The sequence below is a fragment of the Pristis pectinata genome, chromosome 6 (genome assembly GCF_009764475.1).
Source record: "Pristis pectinata isolate sPriPec2 chromosome 6, sPriPec2.1.pri, whole genome shotgun sequence".
In the NCBI taxonomy this organism is placed as follows: Eukaryota; Metazoa; Chordata; class Chondrichthyes; order Rhinopristiformes; family Pristidae; genus Pristis; species Pristis pectinata.
Window position 1 is genome coordinate 108,478,973 of NC_067410.1, and position 17,491 is coordinate 108,496,463.

A 17,491-nucleotide genomic window follows, 5' to 3' on the forward strand; every position below is an offset into this window, starting at 1 on the left:
TATCAAAACTGGGAAGAGAAGTAAACACTCAGGAAGATAGCGAAAGACCTCAAGAAATCATAAGAGGCAGGCGGGTGAAATGGGCAGGAAAGTAGCCTATTAAATTTAACGGGCAGAAGTGCAAAGTGTTTGGGATGTGACGCGGTAAAGGAAGAAAGTGTAATTCAAAGGGATCAATTCTAAAGGGATGCGCGAACAAAGAAACCCAGGGCATATGTGCAGAAGCCTTTGGAAGCGGTAAACGGCTTGAACAAGCAATTAGAACATAGAAAAACTACAGCACAATTCAGGCCCTTCGGCCCACAACGCTGTGCCGAACATGTCCCTACCCTAGAAATTACTAGGCTTACCCATAGCCCTCTATTTTTCTAAGATCCATGCACCTATCTAACAGTCTCTTAAAAGACCCTATCGTATCGGCCTCCACCACCGTTGCCGGCAGCCCATTCCACACACTCACCACTCTCTGAGTAAAAAACTTACCCCTGACATCTCCTCTATGTCTACTCCCCAGCACCTTAAACCTATGTCCTCTTGTGTCCACCAATTCAGCCCTGGGGAAAAAGCCTCTCACTATCTACCCTATCAACACATCATCTTATACACCTCTATCAGGTCCCCCCTCATCCTCTGTCTCTCCAAGGAGAAAAGGCCGAGTTCCCTCAACCTGCTTTCATAAGGCATGCTCCGCAATCCAGGCAGCATACTTGTAAGACTCCTCTGCACCCTCTCTATGGCTTCCACATCTTTCCTGCATTGAGGCGACCAGAACTGAGCACAATTGAGTAAACCATACATGACCATTGGTTTTGTTCAGATTTGACAGACATGCTCAAACGTCGTGAAATACAAAAGGAATAGAGTTGCGAAAGAGTTTACGGTGAAGCTTTCTTACACACTGGGCTGGCACAAGTTATCTGGGTTCAAATATGGAATGTGGGCATCATTGGTAAGGTTCACATTTATTGCCAAACACTAAAGCCCCCATCCCCCAAAGAAGGGTTGGGAAGTGTATCATTCACTGCAAGATAACTGGCCTCTGTCCTAGGCTTGAAGCCACTGGTCCAATTAAGATTCTGAAATATTGGGCTACCAGCTAAAGCTGCTCACTCCTGACTCTCATGACTGAACGAAGGTCATTAATGAAGGAGCTACCAATAGCCAACAGGGAGACACTGCTGGACATCCTTTATGAAGGCCTTCGTGATTGAAGAAAACAGTCACAGAAAGAAAGTGCTTAGATCAGTGCCCCCTTTCGTAGGAATGATCCAGTTGGCTCCATGCACCAGCTCTAAATTTTCCCCTTAACTATTTTACTCCAAATGGATAGTAGATGCTGATTCAATTATGGCTTCCAAGTAGAATTCGATAACTTCTTGAAGACATAAAACCCCCAGTCGGATAATGGGACAACTGGATTGCACTGACCAAGGGAATGATCAGGCCTAGTGATTCCCACCATTGGTGTAACAATTCTCCACTGAGAATACCTTATTTTAACAATCTTTCCAAACGTCAACATCCTCCACCAATCGCAGAGATCACAACAGCAAGCAATTTATCCTAAATTCTGAAGAGGTTTCAGGATTGGGTTGAAGAGCGCTCTCCATTAATTTTACTAGAAGATTTTTATTTGGGAAATAAGTTTGATTGCGCTTTGACAATAAGAGAACCTGGCACAGAACATTTGACACCGGGTCTCCATATTAGTGAGTGCACGGGAAAAAGAGGCTAGCTGCATTAACTATATAGAGGTGTTTCAGTTCAGAGGGACAATTAACGTGTACAAAAAAAAGGCATTTATGCAGCATCTCCTCTCTTGCATGAAATTATGTTCACGAGAGAGTAAAAAAGGCAATTTGCCGTTAAAACTAGCACAAGTATTTCAAAGTTTAAGGCAGAGATGACAGTTAAAGCAATACTGCACTTAAAAGTGGATTTGGTGTTTATGAGATTAAATGCGTGGTTACGCTTATTGCGGCACGGTAGTGTATCGGTTAGCGTAAAGCTACTAAAGCGCCAGCGACCCGGGTTCAATTCCGTCGCATGAAGTTTGTATGTTTTCCCCGTGTCTATGTGGTTTTCCTCCAGGTGCTCCCGTTTCCCTCCCCATTCCAAAGAAGTACAGGTTCATAGCTGTGGATGTGCTATGTTGGCTCCGGAAGAGTGGCGACACTTGCGGGCTGCCCCCAGCACATTCTCAGTAACGCAAAAAGATGCATTTCACTGTGTGTTTTGATGTACATGTGACTAATAAATAAATGCCTTATCTTGCATTATTTATCAGATAATCTTATGGAATGAATAAAATTCATCAACAATTCTTTTCCTCATTTCATTCCCGTCTTCGAAGCGTTTGCATTACATGAATGAATACATCCCACAAATAACATTGCAAGGAGAGTGAATTTTAATGAAACTGGGGAGTCAGCCGTGAGGTACTGTTATCCCGATTTTGAAGTCCCACTTCTGTCTGCTGTAAGATCACACAGTGCCACAGGTTAATTCAAACGTGTTTATTTAGAAATATATCACTAGGGAGAAATCTCCTTACTCTCAGGTCGAGTCCACAGCGGAGTTCTCCGAGGTACAGAGGGGGCAGACAGTAATTTATACAAACGTTGTCATGCACACTTTAATGAGTCAGGCACTGGAATTCTTGGTTGAGCAGGAGACAGAAAAAGGGCTACTGCAGATGGACAAAGAGCAACCTCACAGCCCAGGTTCAGCTCATCGTTTTGCAATCGGGTGAGACAAAGGCAGGTATCACCTTCATTGTTTGAGACAGCCTTCCCATTTCCCGTTAAGCTTGACTATCATCCCGGTAGTCAAACATAATGGGAATCCAATTAAGTTCCAGACACAGCAACTACCACACAGCACCCAGCCCAGGAAAGCAGTGGTGTGGCTGTTCTGGTCTGAAGGACCCTTTTTAAATCAGTATTTCGAGCAGCCATAATTCTCATCGGTCTTAAGATATGAATACAGTTATAGTTTATTAATCCTATACTTCCTCAGTACGATATGGTAAATTGACAGCTGAATCCATGAGGTAATCAGCCGGACATGATGACAAACCATCACAATCAGATCAAGAAGTTATGAGAAATGATTAGTCTTGACAGGCAAAATTTTTTGTTATATTAGTGATGAAGGCCTGAGAGCAAGTTGTAAAATCATGAGAGGAACAGATAAGGTGGATAGTCACAGTTTTTATGACAGGACAGGGGAGTATAAAACTCTAGGGCATAGGTTGAATGTGCGAGGGGAAAGAGTTAAAGTCAACACGAGAGGAAAGTTTTTTTTTTCCGCACAGAGAATGGTTGGTGTCGGTAACGAGCTACCAGAGGATGTGGTAGAGGCGGGTGCAATGACAATGTTTAAAAGACATTTGGGCAGGTAAATTGGTTAATTAAATTGGTAAATTGGCTTGTTATTTTCACGGACAAGGTAGAGTGAAAAACATTGTTTGGCATGCCATCCATACAGGTCATTTTATTACAACAGTGCATTGAGGTAGTACAATGGGAAACAATAGCAGAATGCAGGATAACGTGTCACAGTTGCAGAGAAAGTGCAGGCTGGCAGTAAGGTGCAAGGTCATAATGAGGTAGATTGTGAGGTCAAGAGGCCATTTTATCGTACGAAGGGACCGTTCAAAGTTCCGAAAACAGCGGGATGGAAGCTGTCCTTGAGCCTGGCGGTACGTGCTTTCAGGCTTATGTATCTTCTGCCGGATGTGAGGGGGGAGAAGAGAGAATGTCCGGAGCGGGAGGGATCATAAGTGTAAATACTTTGTGTTCAAGGGCCGGTCATGGGTAACGTTGGTAAAGTGCCTTTTTATATCAAAAGCTGGATAATCTTACACTATAAAAAAGCAAATAATGCATTGTGATGGTCTCTTCGATTACTGCAAGAAATAATTTGACATTTAATAAAAGAAATTTCAATCGAATATTTAAAATATTGTTTCCGAGGGAAAGAGCAGTCAACCAAGTCCCACAGTATTGAACAAGCGGACTCTGCAGCTAACGCTTTGTAATTTATCGTTTCGGTGTGCGATTTAAACTGAAAGTCCTCCTGCTCCTCTGCATTGTAGTGTACACTGAAAATTCCGACCGGTAACTGCCTCCTACTTTAAAAAAAACTCTGAAAAACCATACACTCCCCCATCACTTTCATGATGACTCTTGCGTTCCAAGACAGGCTGGCAGCAGGCCTCCAGTCAAAATACCCTCAAGGGGAGGCGGGCGAGGAAGAAATGTGTAATAAGCCCTGGAGGTGTAAAGGAAATAAAAACGTGGCGTTGTTAGATTTTAATGTGTACACAAGAGACTGCAGATACTGGAATCTGGAGCAAAAAACAAACTGCTGGAGGAACTCAGCGGGTCGAACGGCATCCGTGGAGGCAGAGGGACGGTCGACGTTTCGGGTCGTGACTCTGACCCCAGTAATGAATGGATGTTGAATCGACGTGTTATTCTTATCTCCCCCGACCCCCATCAGGATTTCCTATATTAGTGAGGAATTGCAATGATGGAATTGATAACGGCAGACGGTGGAGAGTGGCACTGCTGAAGGCTAGGAAATTGCAAAGGGCTCTGAATGCTTTATGGTTTCATAACGTTAATTATCTTAACTTGCATGCAATATCTGGGCAACCACCTTCTTGTTATTAATATTTCATAATCACAAAACTGCTCCAAAAATGCAGATTAAAGCTTCAAATAAGAACAAATATTGTGTCAGAAAAATCAAATTGTTGGGGAAAGAACAAAACGGCGAATATTTGCCCTCTCCTCACCCCCGACACAGATTGGACCGAAACCAACATTGAAGTGCAATTCAGCATTAAAATACATTGCAACGCATAACAAGCTCCACACTGGGTGAAAGTTTGCCCCTATTAACCAGGAACTATCATCAAAGCTTAAAGATCTGGCCCAAGTCACTGAACAAGTCATGCAACATCCCCGCATTGTCGTCATTATAGAATCGTGAATTTCGGCCACCCTGACAGATGGCTCCAGAGAATCCCTCAATATGTCCTGTCCGGCTGGTGTAACAGATTCATCCGCTGTGTCACTCTACCCTCAAATTCCCTCACCCTCACCCGTCACCCCTCATCCCTCATCCATTCGAACCTCACCCACTCTGAACATACTTCTCTCCGCACCAATCCCAGCCTCGTCATCAACCCCACAGACAAGGTCGGTGCCGCTGTAGTCTGGAGGACTGAGATAGACCTTGCAGAGGCCAGATGGCTGCTTTTGGATACCTCTTACCTACTCCTGGACTTGGCACCCCACCAATGATCATCCCATCCCATCTGGAGATCCCACTTCACAGCCTCTAACCTGATTGTTCCCCAACCGCGTTTCTGTCTCCTGCCCAAGATTCACAAACCGGACTGTCCCGGTGAGCCTATTGTTTCTGCCTGCTCCAGCCCCACTGAACTCATCCCCTCAGATCATGGCTCCATCTTATCCCTCGGGTCCAGTCCTACATCGGTGACACCTCGCATGTCCTCCACCATTTCACAACTTTCAACAACCAGGACACTGCCGCTGCATTTTCACGATGGACGCCCAGTTCAATTCCCCATCAGGGAGGACTCAGGGCTCTCTGCTCCTTTCTGGAACACAGACCCAACATCACGGAAAGCAGCCTCCAGTAGCCTCCACTCCATGGACTTTCGCTGACTTGGTGAAGCAGCCAGCATAATCAAAGACCTCACCCACCCGGGTCATTCTCTCTTCTGCCCTCTCCCATCAGGCAGAAGATACGGGAGCCTGAGGACACGTACCACCAGGCTCAAGGACAGCCTCTATCCCACAGTGATAAGACTATTAAACGGTTCCCTGATACGATAAGATGAACTCTTGAGTTTACAATCTGCCCTGTTATGACCTTGCACCTTATTGTCTTCCTGCAATGCACTTCCCTGTAGCTGTGACACTTTATTCTGTATTCTGTTATTGTTTTTACTCTGTACTACATCAATATACTATGTAATGAATTGATCTGTACGAATGGTATGCAAGACAAATTTTTCACTGTACCTCGGTACAAGTGACAATAATAAAGCAATACCTATACCAAGACCAACCAGTTTCCCTCCACCGACACCCTGATCTGCGTGGCAGAAATTGTGCTTAACAACTTCTCTTTTGTGTTAGTCTTCCAATAGTTATCAATGGTTACACATGAAAGAAACTAGTTCTATATCTGCGATTCTGTTACTATTTCAGATAGAGGGGCAAGTAGTTAAAGGACGTGTTTTTAATGAAAATCCATATTGCTATAGAGTAAGTGTAATGTTTCCTTAAAGAATGAAATAATCAGTTAATGAATTCCGAACCAACAAGCGGAAACGTTTTTTTTAAAGGAGAGATACAATTCAACGCAGAGGGAGACTGTTGTTACCGTTGTGTCTGTCTTTTGAACGAAAAAGCCAATTGGTGCCGCTGTCTTATAAAACCATGCATATTATTCATGACAACGATGCATCTGATATATTTCGAAAGGTGCTGCTAAATGTACTTCTATCTCCCTTTCAGGCAATGCATTACATTCTCAAGGTTTGAATTGTGGATACATCCATCAATAAAGAAATCGAGGACGCATTAACATTGCGGATGAAATCAAATATATTTATCACACAATGACAACATGAATGCATTCAAATTACTTTATCAGTATTCCTCAATGACAATCGTCCATGCCGTTAAATTTGATTAAAGAGAACAAAATAACAAAAACAGACCAGGTTGTCTTTCTAAAGTAGCCTTTATCTATACCACTTGAAGCTTACACGAGGACACTTTCCCCATCAAATGTTTCTTTGTATTTCTCTCCGGCTTTAACAATATTATGTAACATTTAGGGGCAAAAATACAGAAAAGTAATCCAAAGCTGGAAGCCAAAATAGCAAACACTTCCACGGCCACAGTGAATTTGCCAGGAGAACTGACATAAGCTGGAATGAACGATATCCAAACAGCGCAGAAAATTAGCATGCTAAATGTGATGTATTTGGCCTCGTTGAAATTATCCGGCAAATTTCGTGCTAGAAAGGCAACGGCGAAGCAAACCAATGACAGACAGCCAATGTAACCCAGCATGCAATAAAATGCTACTTCGGACCCCACGTCACATTCCAGAAGGATCACTTCTTTGGAATAGGCCATGTTTCTGACAGGAAGTGGTGGCGATTTGATGAGCCAGACGGTGCATATTAAGCACTGTAGCAGTGTAAGAAGAAACACAGTCAGGCGTTGTTGTAGGGGACCAAACCACTTGGCCACATTGTTGCTGGGTAGTTTGGCCTGAAATGCCATCACCACAACAATAGTCTTCCCCAAACCACAGGAAACGCAGAGGACAAAACTAATACCAAACACGGTGTGGCGTATGTCACGAACCAGCAACAAAAGAAACACACTGAGTCATGATTCAGTGTTAACAACTATTTTATTAATCACTACTTATGATAATACGTAAAATAAAAGTAAAAATGTTAGTATGTTAGAATTCAAAAATGTTAAACCTCGAACGTTAACCCCAAAACTAAACTCATCGTGTGTGTGTGTGTGACAAAGTCCAAAACTCCCAGTTCCTGAATGGTTCTTAAAGTTCAGTTCCGCAAGCCATAAGGTGAAACATGAGCAAGGGCTTCTTCAACAACCACCCTTGTCTGAAGATAAGACGTAGACGTAGAGAAACATAGAGAGAGTAAATACGAAATCCAAATGTTCCACGATGGAACCCAAACGACACTTCAGTGTTTACTCGGTAGTGACTTCCTCACCCCGAAAAGCATCCGAACCGTGGTCGTCCACACACAAATACCTGTTTCCTTCTACAGGTCAGCAACAAAGTGAACTCCACCGGATTACTTCCAACTTCCATACATGGATTTCTATGGTAAACACAGTTATTGTTTCTCATCCATCGATAGAGAAAACAAGCAGGCTGGTGTCTCTCTCCCTTCTCTCTCTCTCTCTCTCCTTCTGACTTCTTCAACAACGTCATTACGTCCTTTATCTTCTATTGACGTAAGCACGCCCCACACACACATACACACACACTCTCTATCTTAAAGGGACTTTCACTGAGTCCGTAACACGTAACATACAGGACCATGCCGATGGTTCGCCAATGAATGCAATTGAACAGAGGAAACAAAGGGTCAGTGCGAAGAGAAGAAGGAAGCTGAGCTCCGAATTGTTGGCCTTCACGACCGGAGTGTCTTTGTGAAGCAAGAAAATACCAGCTACAGTTGCAGTGAAGCAAGTTCCAGTCAACGCTAGCGCGGTGAGAACAATTCCCATGAGCTCTGCAAATGAGAGAAAGTCAACGTGCTTTTGTATGCATCGGTCCTGCCGGGCGTTGGGCCAGGAATCGCTGGGGCACCTCATGCACTCAACTGAATCTTGAAAGAGGAAACGGAAAGTTGATTTAAGAAGCGGACTGGAGACGCCTGCGAACATTTGGACAATGCAGATGTTACTTGTCCATACCTGTGGTGTTACTGATCGCCCCCTCGGCGCATGGAACGCAATCAAAGCAGCAAATGGGCTGACCCTTGCGAGCTGCTTTTCTTGTACCAGGTGAACAGCTGTTGGAACAAACTGCCCGAGGGACCTGTGGCAAAGAACGATATATGTTGATTTCTTTTTCTTTTAAAAGTAGCACTCGGAGGGAAGCAAAACTCGAGGGCGATAGGTTTAATGTGAGAGGGGAAAGATTTAAAAGAGACCTGAGGGGCAACGTCTTCCCCCAGACTGGTGGGCACGTGGAACAAGCTGCCAGAGGAAGTTGCAACAACAACAACACCATTTAAAAGACATTTGGTGGAGGACATGGATTGGAAAGGTTTAGAGGGATGTGGACAAAATGCAGGCAAATGAGACTAGTTGAGATGGGCACCTTGGTCGGCACGAGTTGGGCCGAAGGGCCAGTTTCTCAGTGACTCGGTATTTCCATAACTTGCCTGATCTTCCATGCACCTTGGAATGCAGAGAAGTCTTCAACACACTCGTCATGGATTTTCCACCAGTAATTCCACGAAAAGTGTAAAGTCATATCAGTCTTTATCATTGTTTTCAACAATATCTCTTCAATTTCTGAATCTAACATATTTTCAAACGCTGTGGGGACTTTTTTGAATTATTTTCAAACCATTTGATTTGGTGGCTAAAATACAGATATTGGCTGATATCGCCATGTGTCAAGGGTTTTTCCTTGTCCTTTTTCTTTATTAAACAACTTCAGTCTTTTTATAATTACATTATTCCAATCTATTCCTTATTAATTATCATGTTAATATAGAGTATTGTGATTTCAAGTCTGATTCAACACCATGTATTTAGTAGTACTCTTACCTTTTTGACTCATGTACTCTGTACTTTCTTTGCGGAATTAATAAAAATATTGTAAAAAGAAACAATACCTCTTTCGGTGAGGAAGCAGATGCCCCCCCCCCACCTCCACCCCAGCCGGTAACTGTAATTTGTTCGCAATCCTCTGTGTTTTACGTATACGACTAACATCTCTGACAGAACTCTATACCCTCATGTGGTTACCACCCTCTCTCTGCTAATGCTTGTTTAGTTTTAGGAATATATATGCGGACAGTCCCCCGGTTACGATCGCCAGAATTAGGCGACAGGCCGTCCCCGGGTAACGAACGGGTTCTAATGTCACAGACATCCTGTAGATTCTGTTCGGAAGGGGGAAAATACACAGATAAGTCAAGCGATATTGTAACCGCACCACCACAGTATTGTAATCAATGGCATCAAAATCACACAAGACTGACAAGATAGAGCAATTACTAAAACTGGTGAGAGACGAAACTAGTCTGCCGTTCATGGTAAGGAAGGTTTTTTATGTATGTCAGACTTCTGAATTTAATAATAAGGGAGTCCGTTCGGGTGTCGGGGCGTCCATAACTCGGGCGCTCTATCATGTGGATGACCTGCAGTTATGTTACAATTACATCATGAAACTCAATCCTGTTGCTACGTTGCAAAAAGAAAATTGGTGCTTCGGTGGATTTTGAACTTAAAAATGATTATGTTCAAACTACAGACACTCTTCCAATGAGCAATCTGATGTTGCCCCGGTAATTGCAATGTGACCACAATCCTCTGTGTTGTACGAGTATAACTAACAACATCAGTGAGAGAACTACAGACCCTCATGTGGTGTGGTTACCACCCTCTCTCTCTGCTGATGTCCGTTTAGTTTTAGAAATACAGGCTGTCCCGGGTAAAGATCGCCCAAATTCGGTGACAGCACACAATCCGTTCCCCGTTAACGAACGGGTACGACTTTTACAGACCTTTTGTCGGAAAATACACAAATGATATGCGTGACAAATGGAACTCGATTTGGTAACCACACCTCACCAATATTTAATGAATGGCATCAAAACACATAAGACTGATAAGAAAGAAGAATGACTATAAATGGAAAGAGAGGGGGGAAAACTAGTTCCACCCGTCGTAGGAATGAACGTTTGGACGTACGTCGAACTTTTGAATTTAATATTGTTATGGAAGTTCGTTCTTATGTAGGGCTGTCAATAATTTGGGTGTTGGTAACCCGAGGATAGCCTGAAGTTCTGCTGTTCAATTAAATCATGAAACTCAATCCTGTTGCTATGTTACAGAAATTAAGTTGAAACTTCGGCAGCTTTTGAGCTTCACAATTATTTTGTTCAAATTACAGCCACGATTTCATACATCACCTTTCTGCGACCTCCAGCCCAAACAATAGATCCTTCATTGATCATGACTTGTTCCTCTGAAGGTGCGGATCCGTCATAATGTCCAACTGTCAAAACAGTGGCATTCCCCTCGCTATTCACCTGCCAGTTCACAATATCGTACGTAGCCACCGAGTCCCCGTTTTCGTCGAAATTTACCCTTTCCCCGACATTAGTTGTGAAATTTAGCGATTGCATGTAATGCAACACCTACGACAAGGAGACACAGACGATTGAACATGACATCAATCACCCAAAGTTTTGCATAAAGAATTTTAATTGATCTCTGCTCGAACTACTTGTAAGACTTGGCCAGTTCTACCTACCCGCCACGGCTGAAAACTTGAAATGTTTGCGCAAGATTGATTGACAAATGGACCTTCACCGCTTTCACAAGAAAACATATTGTGAAGTGCATGGGCTATAGCATAAGTAGCCTCATAAACTTTGTTGGTCACCCTCAGCTGAGATGCCTCCGTGTAGGTGTTAGACACAGTCTTTAGGCTCTCTGTTCCTGTGCATTGAGGAGGCTTAACGGCCGACGTTGTGCTCCCTGCGTCCTTGTTTATCCGTTTCAGGCTACAGCCGAAGGTTTTTTCCCAAAATTCTTCTACCAAAAGATTACCAGGATAGTCAGAAGGATGAAGACGCGTTAAAAAGTCTTTGAATCCCGGGATGTTCACGTTACGTATGGCGACCCCGATGGCCCCAATAACGAACCTTTTGTTCTCCTCTGGGGACAGAAGCGAAGTGGTGATCCATGACTCACTGCCCACCCACTGGATGCCAGAAATGTTCTGTCGAGCAATCTCTTTCAATAAAATGGGCATGTTGCCTTGAGAGACAAAAGCCACCACGACTTTTGTGGACGCTGTCCGTATAACGCGGGTAACATTCCCTCGAATAAGTCCAGTGAAAAGACACGGAGAACTCGATGCAAACTCCAAGCTGCTGAACCGTCTCCGTGAAGCCCTGCATCCCAAAATTCCCGTAATCGTTGTTGCTCCTGACCGTTCCAGTCCAGGTCCATCCAAATCGCTTGACAAGTTGCGCCAACGCGTTGGCCTGGAAGTAATCACTTGGGATCGTTCGAAAAAGTGAAGGGAACTCTCGCCGGTTGCTGAGACAAGCGCACGTGGCGAAATAGCTCACCTGGTCAGCAACCACAATGGAAACAGAAAAACAGCGAAATTAGTTCGGTCTCGGAGAAAAGAGACTGGGCTACGACCGGTATCTACAAAGTGCTGCACAGTTCTGTCTTCCTATTGAAGGAGGTTCATACTTTCACTGGAGGCTGTTGCTGGAATGAAGAGGTGAACTCAGGAGGAAGGATTGGGCAGTTTGCTCTTCTAGTCAATGGAGTTTGGAAAAATGAGTTTGATCTTTCTCAAATGGAGAATACTCCCAGGAGCCTGAAAAAGGAAGACGCTGAGGGGATGTTTCACCTTGTTGAGGAATCTAGAATTAGGGAGCATAGATTCAGAATAAGACGAGACCAGAAGGAATTGCTTCTCGCTGTGATTACGAATCTTTGAAACCCTGCAATCCAGAGAGTTGTGGAGTCTGACTCACTGAGTGGCCACGGTGGATGGAGGTTTGGTCTACAAGGGAGCCAAAGGTGAAATTGACCATGATACTGACTGGCGGAGCAGGACCGACCAGCCACGTGGACCATTCCTGCTTCTACCTCTCACTTGCTTATTACGCTTATCGCCGTTTCAAGGCCCCCTTAAAGTGCGCCATGGCCAATTGAAATGTAGTCCCGGCTCTATTTCTAGGGGGCGTGTGTATCAAGCTCCCAAAGACTGTAATTCTCTAATGCCAGATTCTTTCAATGAAGTGGATTGACAGGTAAATGTTGGCCAGCATCTAAATAGCTTTCTCACTTCGAACAATTCATGGTACATGGAGAAGAAATCTATAGAACTAATAAGAACGGTAGGAAAGTCTCTAACGCGCCATTCAAACTGGAAAGGGATGAAGGGAAAATAAGTCAATGCTGGAGGCGGTTTAAATGTCACGTTTGGAGAGCAGAACAGTCATTCACTTGCGGAAGTATTTAGGTTGCCAGACATGGCCAGCTGGAGCAGCGATAAACAAATGGAGTTTGAGATGTAGCTTCAGTGCAGGAGAGCTGATCATAAAGTGAACAGAGCCACAAAAGAAGGCCAAGACCATATGGCCATAAGATATAGGAGCTGGATTAAGTCATTCGGCCCATTGAGTCTGTTCCACCATTCAATTAAGGCTGATTTTTCAACCCTATTTTCCCTGCTTCTCCCCATAAACCTTTAGCCTTTCACCAATCAAGAACCTATCAATGTCTGCCTTAAATACTCAGAATTACATGGCCACCACCGCCGGCTGTGGCAACAAGAGCGCCACGTATTCTCACCAGGGCTGCTATTTTACGTCCGCAGATTATCTGAGACGATTTACGAAGAATGAGCCTTTAAAAATAATACCCTTGCAGTAAGACACATCTTACCATGGGGATTTTGAAAGGACCGATTGACGCCGCCACCGCCAGGGACTGCGAAGATCCCGATTCCGCCACGATGGCAGGGACCAGTGAGGACGGGTGACAGGACTGCTGCGGAGATGTTGGGTCCTGTCCGTTGATCTGTTCGAAAGCCGCTTTCACTGAGAGTCGAGGCAGATGGCACGAATCATAAATCCTGTAGCCCAGAGTAATATTTGGCAGGAGAAGCGGACTCCTGTTGATCTCTTCAATCGCAAATATCATCGCCTGTGTGAAGCGGAATATCCGGAAGTTAAAACTGCAGGACAGAGATACTTGCAGATTAGTACAAATGCACACCGCATATTTCTCTGCAGTGTCTTTTTAAATCAAAAGCACTCGGCCGATTTATAGTTTATGCAGGTTTGGAAGTGTAACATTGGGGAAAACACGGGTGACAGTGGAGACACAAGAGACTGCAGATGCTGGAATCTGACGCTTTAAAAAAATAAAAACAATAGGAGAGTGTTGGAGACGAGAAGGGGACATCAGAGGGGTTTGAGGACGTTTTGCCAAAAAAAATGGGCAAGGAGGCGGAGGCGACGGAAGAAGAGCTCGTCTTCATGTGGGGCTTGGAACTCGGTGAGGTGCGGGCGGAGATTTCCGAAGGTAAGGCCGCTGCTGAGGACTAATGCAGCGTTTCGACTCAAAACGTCAATAGTTCCTTTCCCGGCACAGATGCTGCTGACTCACTAAGCTCCTCCAGCAGATTGTGTGTTACTGGGGTGACAATGTACCGTGAGGGGTACAGACTTTGGGTGGAGAGGCTGAAGAAGAGACCAGGCGTTTCCTCGGTGAATTGGCATAACATCACTTACAGCCAACCATCAGAGAGAGTATATGACCATTATTTAATGCTGAGTTTCAGCCCCACCCCTGACAGCGAGGTACTTAGAACATAGAACAGTACAGCAAAGTACGGGCCCTTAACCCACAATGTTGTACTGATTATATAAACCAACCCTACGATCAATCTAACGCTTCCCTCCTACACAGCCCATAACGCTCCATTTTCATACATCCATGTGCAGGTCCAAGAGTCTCTTAAATGTGGCTATTGTATCAGCCCCTACCACCACCCCCGGCAGTGCATCCTAGGCACCCACCACTCTCTGTGTCAAGCATCTACCTCTGACATTTCTCCTAAACTTTCCTCCACTCACTTTAAATGGATGTCCTCTGGTACTGGTCATTGCTGCTCTGAGATAAAGGAGCTGGTTATCCACTCTATCTATCCCTCTCATAGTCGTAGACACGTCTATTCCACCTCTCATCCTGTTTCATTCCAAAGAGAAAAGCCCAAGCTCACTCAACCTTTCCTCATAGGACATGTTCTCTAATCCAGGCAGCATCCTGGTATATCTCCTCTGCATCCTCTCTGAAGCTTCCACATCCTTCCTGAGGCAACCAGAACTGAACACAGTACTCTAAGTGCGGTCTACCCAGAGTTTTGTAGAGCTGCAACATTACCTCGCAGCTCTTGAATTCAATCCTCTGACTAGTGAAGACCAGCACACTTTACGCCTTCTTAACCACCCTATAAACCTGCGTGGCAGCTTTGAGGGATCTATGGCCTTGGATCCAAAGATCCCTCTGTTCCTCCACACTGCTAAGAATGATGCCATTAACCTTGTACTCCGCCTTCAAATTCCATCTTCCAAAGTGTATCACTTCACACTTTTCAAGATTGAACTCCGTCCACCACTTCTTTGCTAACTCTGCATCCTGTCTATATCCCATTGTAACCCACAACAACATTCTGCACTTTCCACAACACCTCCAACCTTCATGTTATCTGCAAATTTACTAACCCACCCATCCAATTCCTCATCCAAGTCATTTATAAAGATCACAAAGAGCAGGGATCCCAGAGCAGATCCCTGCAGAACACTACTAGTCACTGACCTCCAGGCAGAATACTCGCCATCTACTGTCACCCTCTGCCTTCTGTGGGTAAGCCAATTTTGAATCCACGCAGTCAAGCCTCCGTGGCTCCCATGCCTCATGACTTTATGGATGAGCCTGCCGTGGGGAACCTTGTCAACTGCCTCACTAAAGTCCATATACACCACATCCACTGCTATACCGTCATCTATTTGTTTTGTCACATCCTCAAAGAATTCAATCAGGCTCGTAAGCCACGTCCTGCCTCCCACAAAGCCATGCTTCCTCTCCCTAATCTGACTATGCTTCTCCAAATGCTCGTAAATCCTGTTCCTAAGAATCCTGTCCAATCGCTTGCCACCTACTGACGTTAGACCCACTGGTGTATAATTCCCAGGATTATCCCTACTACGTTTCTTGAACAAGGGAGCAACATTTGCCATACTCCAGTCCTCCGGCACCCCTCCCGTGGCCAGGGAGGACGCAAATATCATGGTCAATGCCCCAGCAATCTCTTGCCTTGCTTCGTTATTTAATGCCGGGTTCCAACCCCATTCCTGACACTTAAATACTTCTGATGGTGTTCTTAGAAGACTGTTGAAGCCACGTTAAAACAGCACAGGCAATACTTTATCTAAGGAGATTGAGTGCTCTTCTCAAAGAAAATTTAATTTTGCAGGGAAGATCCACACATAACATGAGAAACAGGAACAGCATATGGCTTGTACCGCATTTAATGAAACTATGGCTGATCATATCTATCGGGTCGGCTCCATTTCCCTGTCTTTGGAAAACAAAAACGAAAGTCTCAATGCTGAATCGATACTGCTGAAACTAACGTTGTCGATTGATAATTAATCATGTTTTCCTGTCAGAAGGCGTGAGTATGTTTTGTCTTTTAATGCGAACTATTAATTTGCTCTCACGAATCATGTTTGATATTTTTAATTGGGAATTTAAGTCACTAATTGGAAATGTAATTAAGCGATTCCTTAAAATCCTCTAGAATTTCATAGAGAACGTCGTTTGTAGGATAGATTTCAACACATTACTATCTGTATTATCTCTGTTGTGGATTACTTTGGGGGGGGGAGTACATTTCAAGCACAACTAGCTTACCTTTCATTCTCTTTTCAATCACTATAAAGACAATCACAACCAGGAATACAGAAGCTTTGGTGACAGTAAGGGGAGAATCGACAGCTGAGACAACAGAGTTGACTCAATGACAACCGATTCATGCGCACATTAACCTCGACGCGTGATGAAATACCGGACTACCAATTTAGTGATGTGCTTTTGAGCGAGGAACAGGTACGGAGTCGGTCACTGAAATTGATTCTCTCGCACCCAATATCATGCCCTCCCGTCTCCAACTAACAAACTCAATAACAAAACTAGAGAAAGCTGGAAACACTCAGCAGGTCATGCAGCTTCTCTGGAAAGACAATCGGGGTTAACGTTTCAGATCTAAGGTCCTTCAGCAGAACAGGAAAAGTGAGAAAATCAAATTAGCTTTAAGTTACAGAGAAAGTGATAAACCCACCACTCGGCTCACTAAACTGACCTTTCACATTTCACAGCTCCCGGTCTGGTTTCAAATGAAAGTTCCGATTTCTCTATACGGGAGTGCAGAATAAAAATCCCGCCGATGTCGATGTCTCCCTCCTTCGATAAACTAAACAAATCAAACATTTCCCTGCGTTTACACATCAGGCTGCCAGTTGACACTGCAACAGGTAACAGCAACCCGCAAAGCCACACGCAGCACATATTTGTTTTCGTTCTGACTCTTTCCGACAAAGTCCCATCGAGTTTTATATTGGATGTCATGCTTGGCCGAGCAGTGTCGTTTCCTCTGATTAAAGAAGTAACGCTCAGGAGGGAATGAAATGGCGCTGTAATCTAATTTGAGACATAGACAAAGAAATGTAATTAGACAACTGTGCAGAACCATGTATCTCTGGGGCAGAATTCACTTTATATATATCCTCTGTTTTTTTTTACCCCTGGTAGGTACTGGACAGATCGTGTCACGCTATAAGTTCGCAAATAAGAAAACACATGAATCCGGCGGTGCTCATGTTCATGGAAGAGGAAGGTAACTAAGTAGTTACAGATAAAGGCTGGTGTTCATTGGGATCATAACAACTCCATCTCTTGCGTTACTTGTTCCCCTCGTCCCACGCGTGATTTTAGGTTGTGTTTAAAAGTAATGACCTTTGTTAAAATGAGCAAATCAATTGTTGAGTCAGTTAAAACCGCAGAATGATATTGTCAGGGGATACCTCTGTTGCACAGAAATGTACTGG

The 17,491-nt window shown here is 44.2% G+C and overlaps 1 protein-coding gene across 1 annotated transcript; it reads right to left on the reverse strand.

Annotated features, from left to right (window-relative positions):
- Nucleotides 1-6,794: 6,794 nt before the first annotated feature.
- Nucleotides 6,795-13,520, reverse strand: LOC127571902 (extracellular calcium-sensing receptor-like). Its single transcript, XM_052018650.1, is given in 7 exon segments — nucleotides 6,795-7,414; nucleotides 8,132-8,434; nucleotides 8,523-8,646; nucleotides 10,757-10,984; nucleotides 11,101-11,689; nucleotides 11,691-11,926; nucleotides 13,263-13,520. Coding segments are annotated over 7 exon segments (2,358 nt in total).
- Between the last annotated feature and the right edge of the window lie 3,971 nt (nucleotides 13,521-17,491).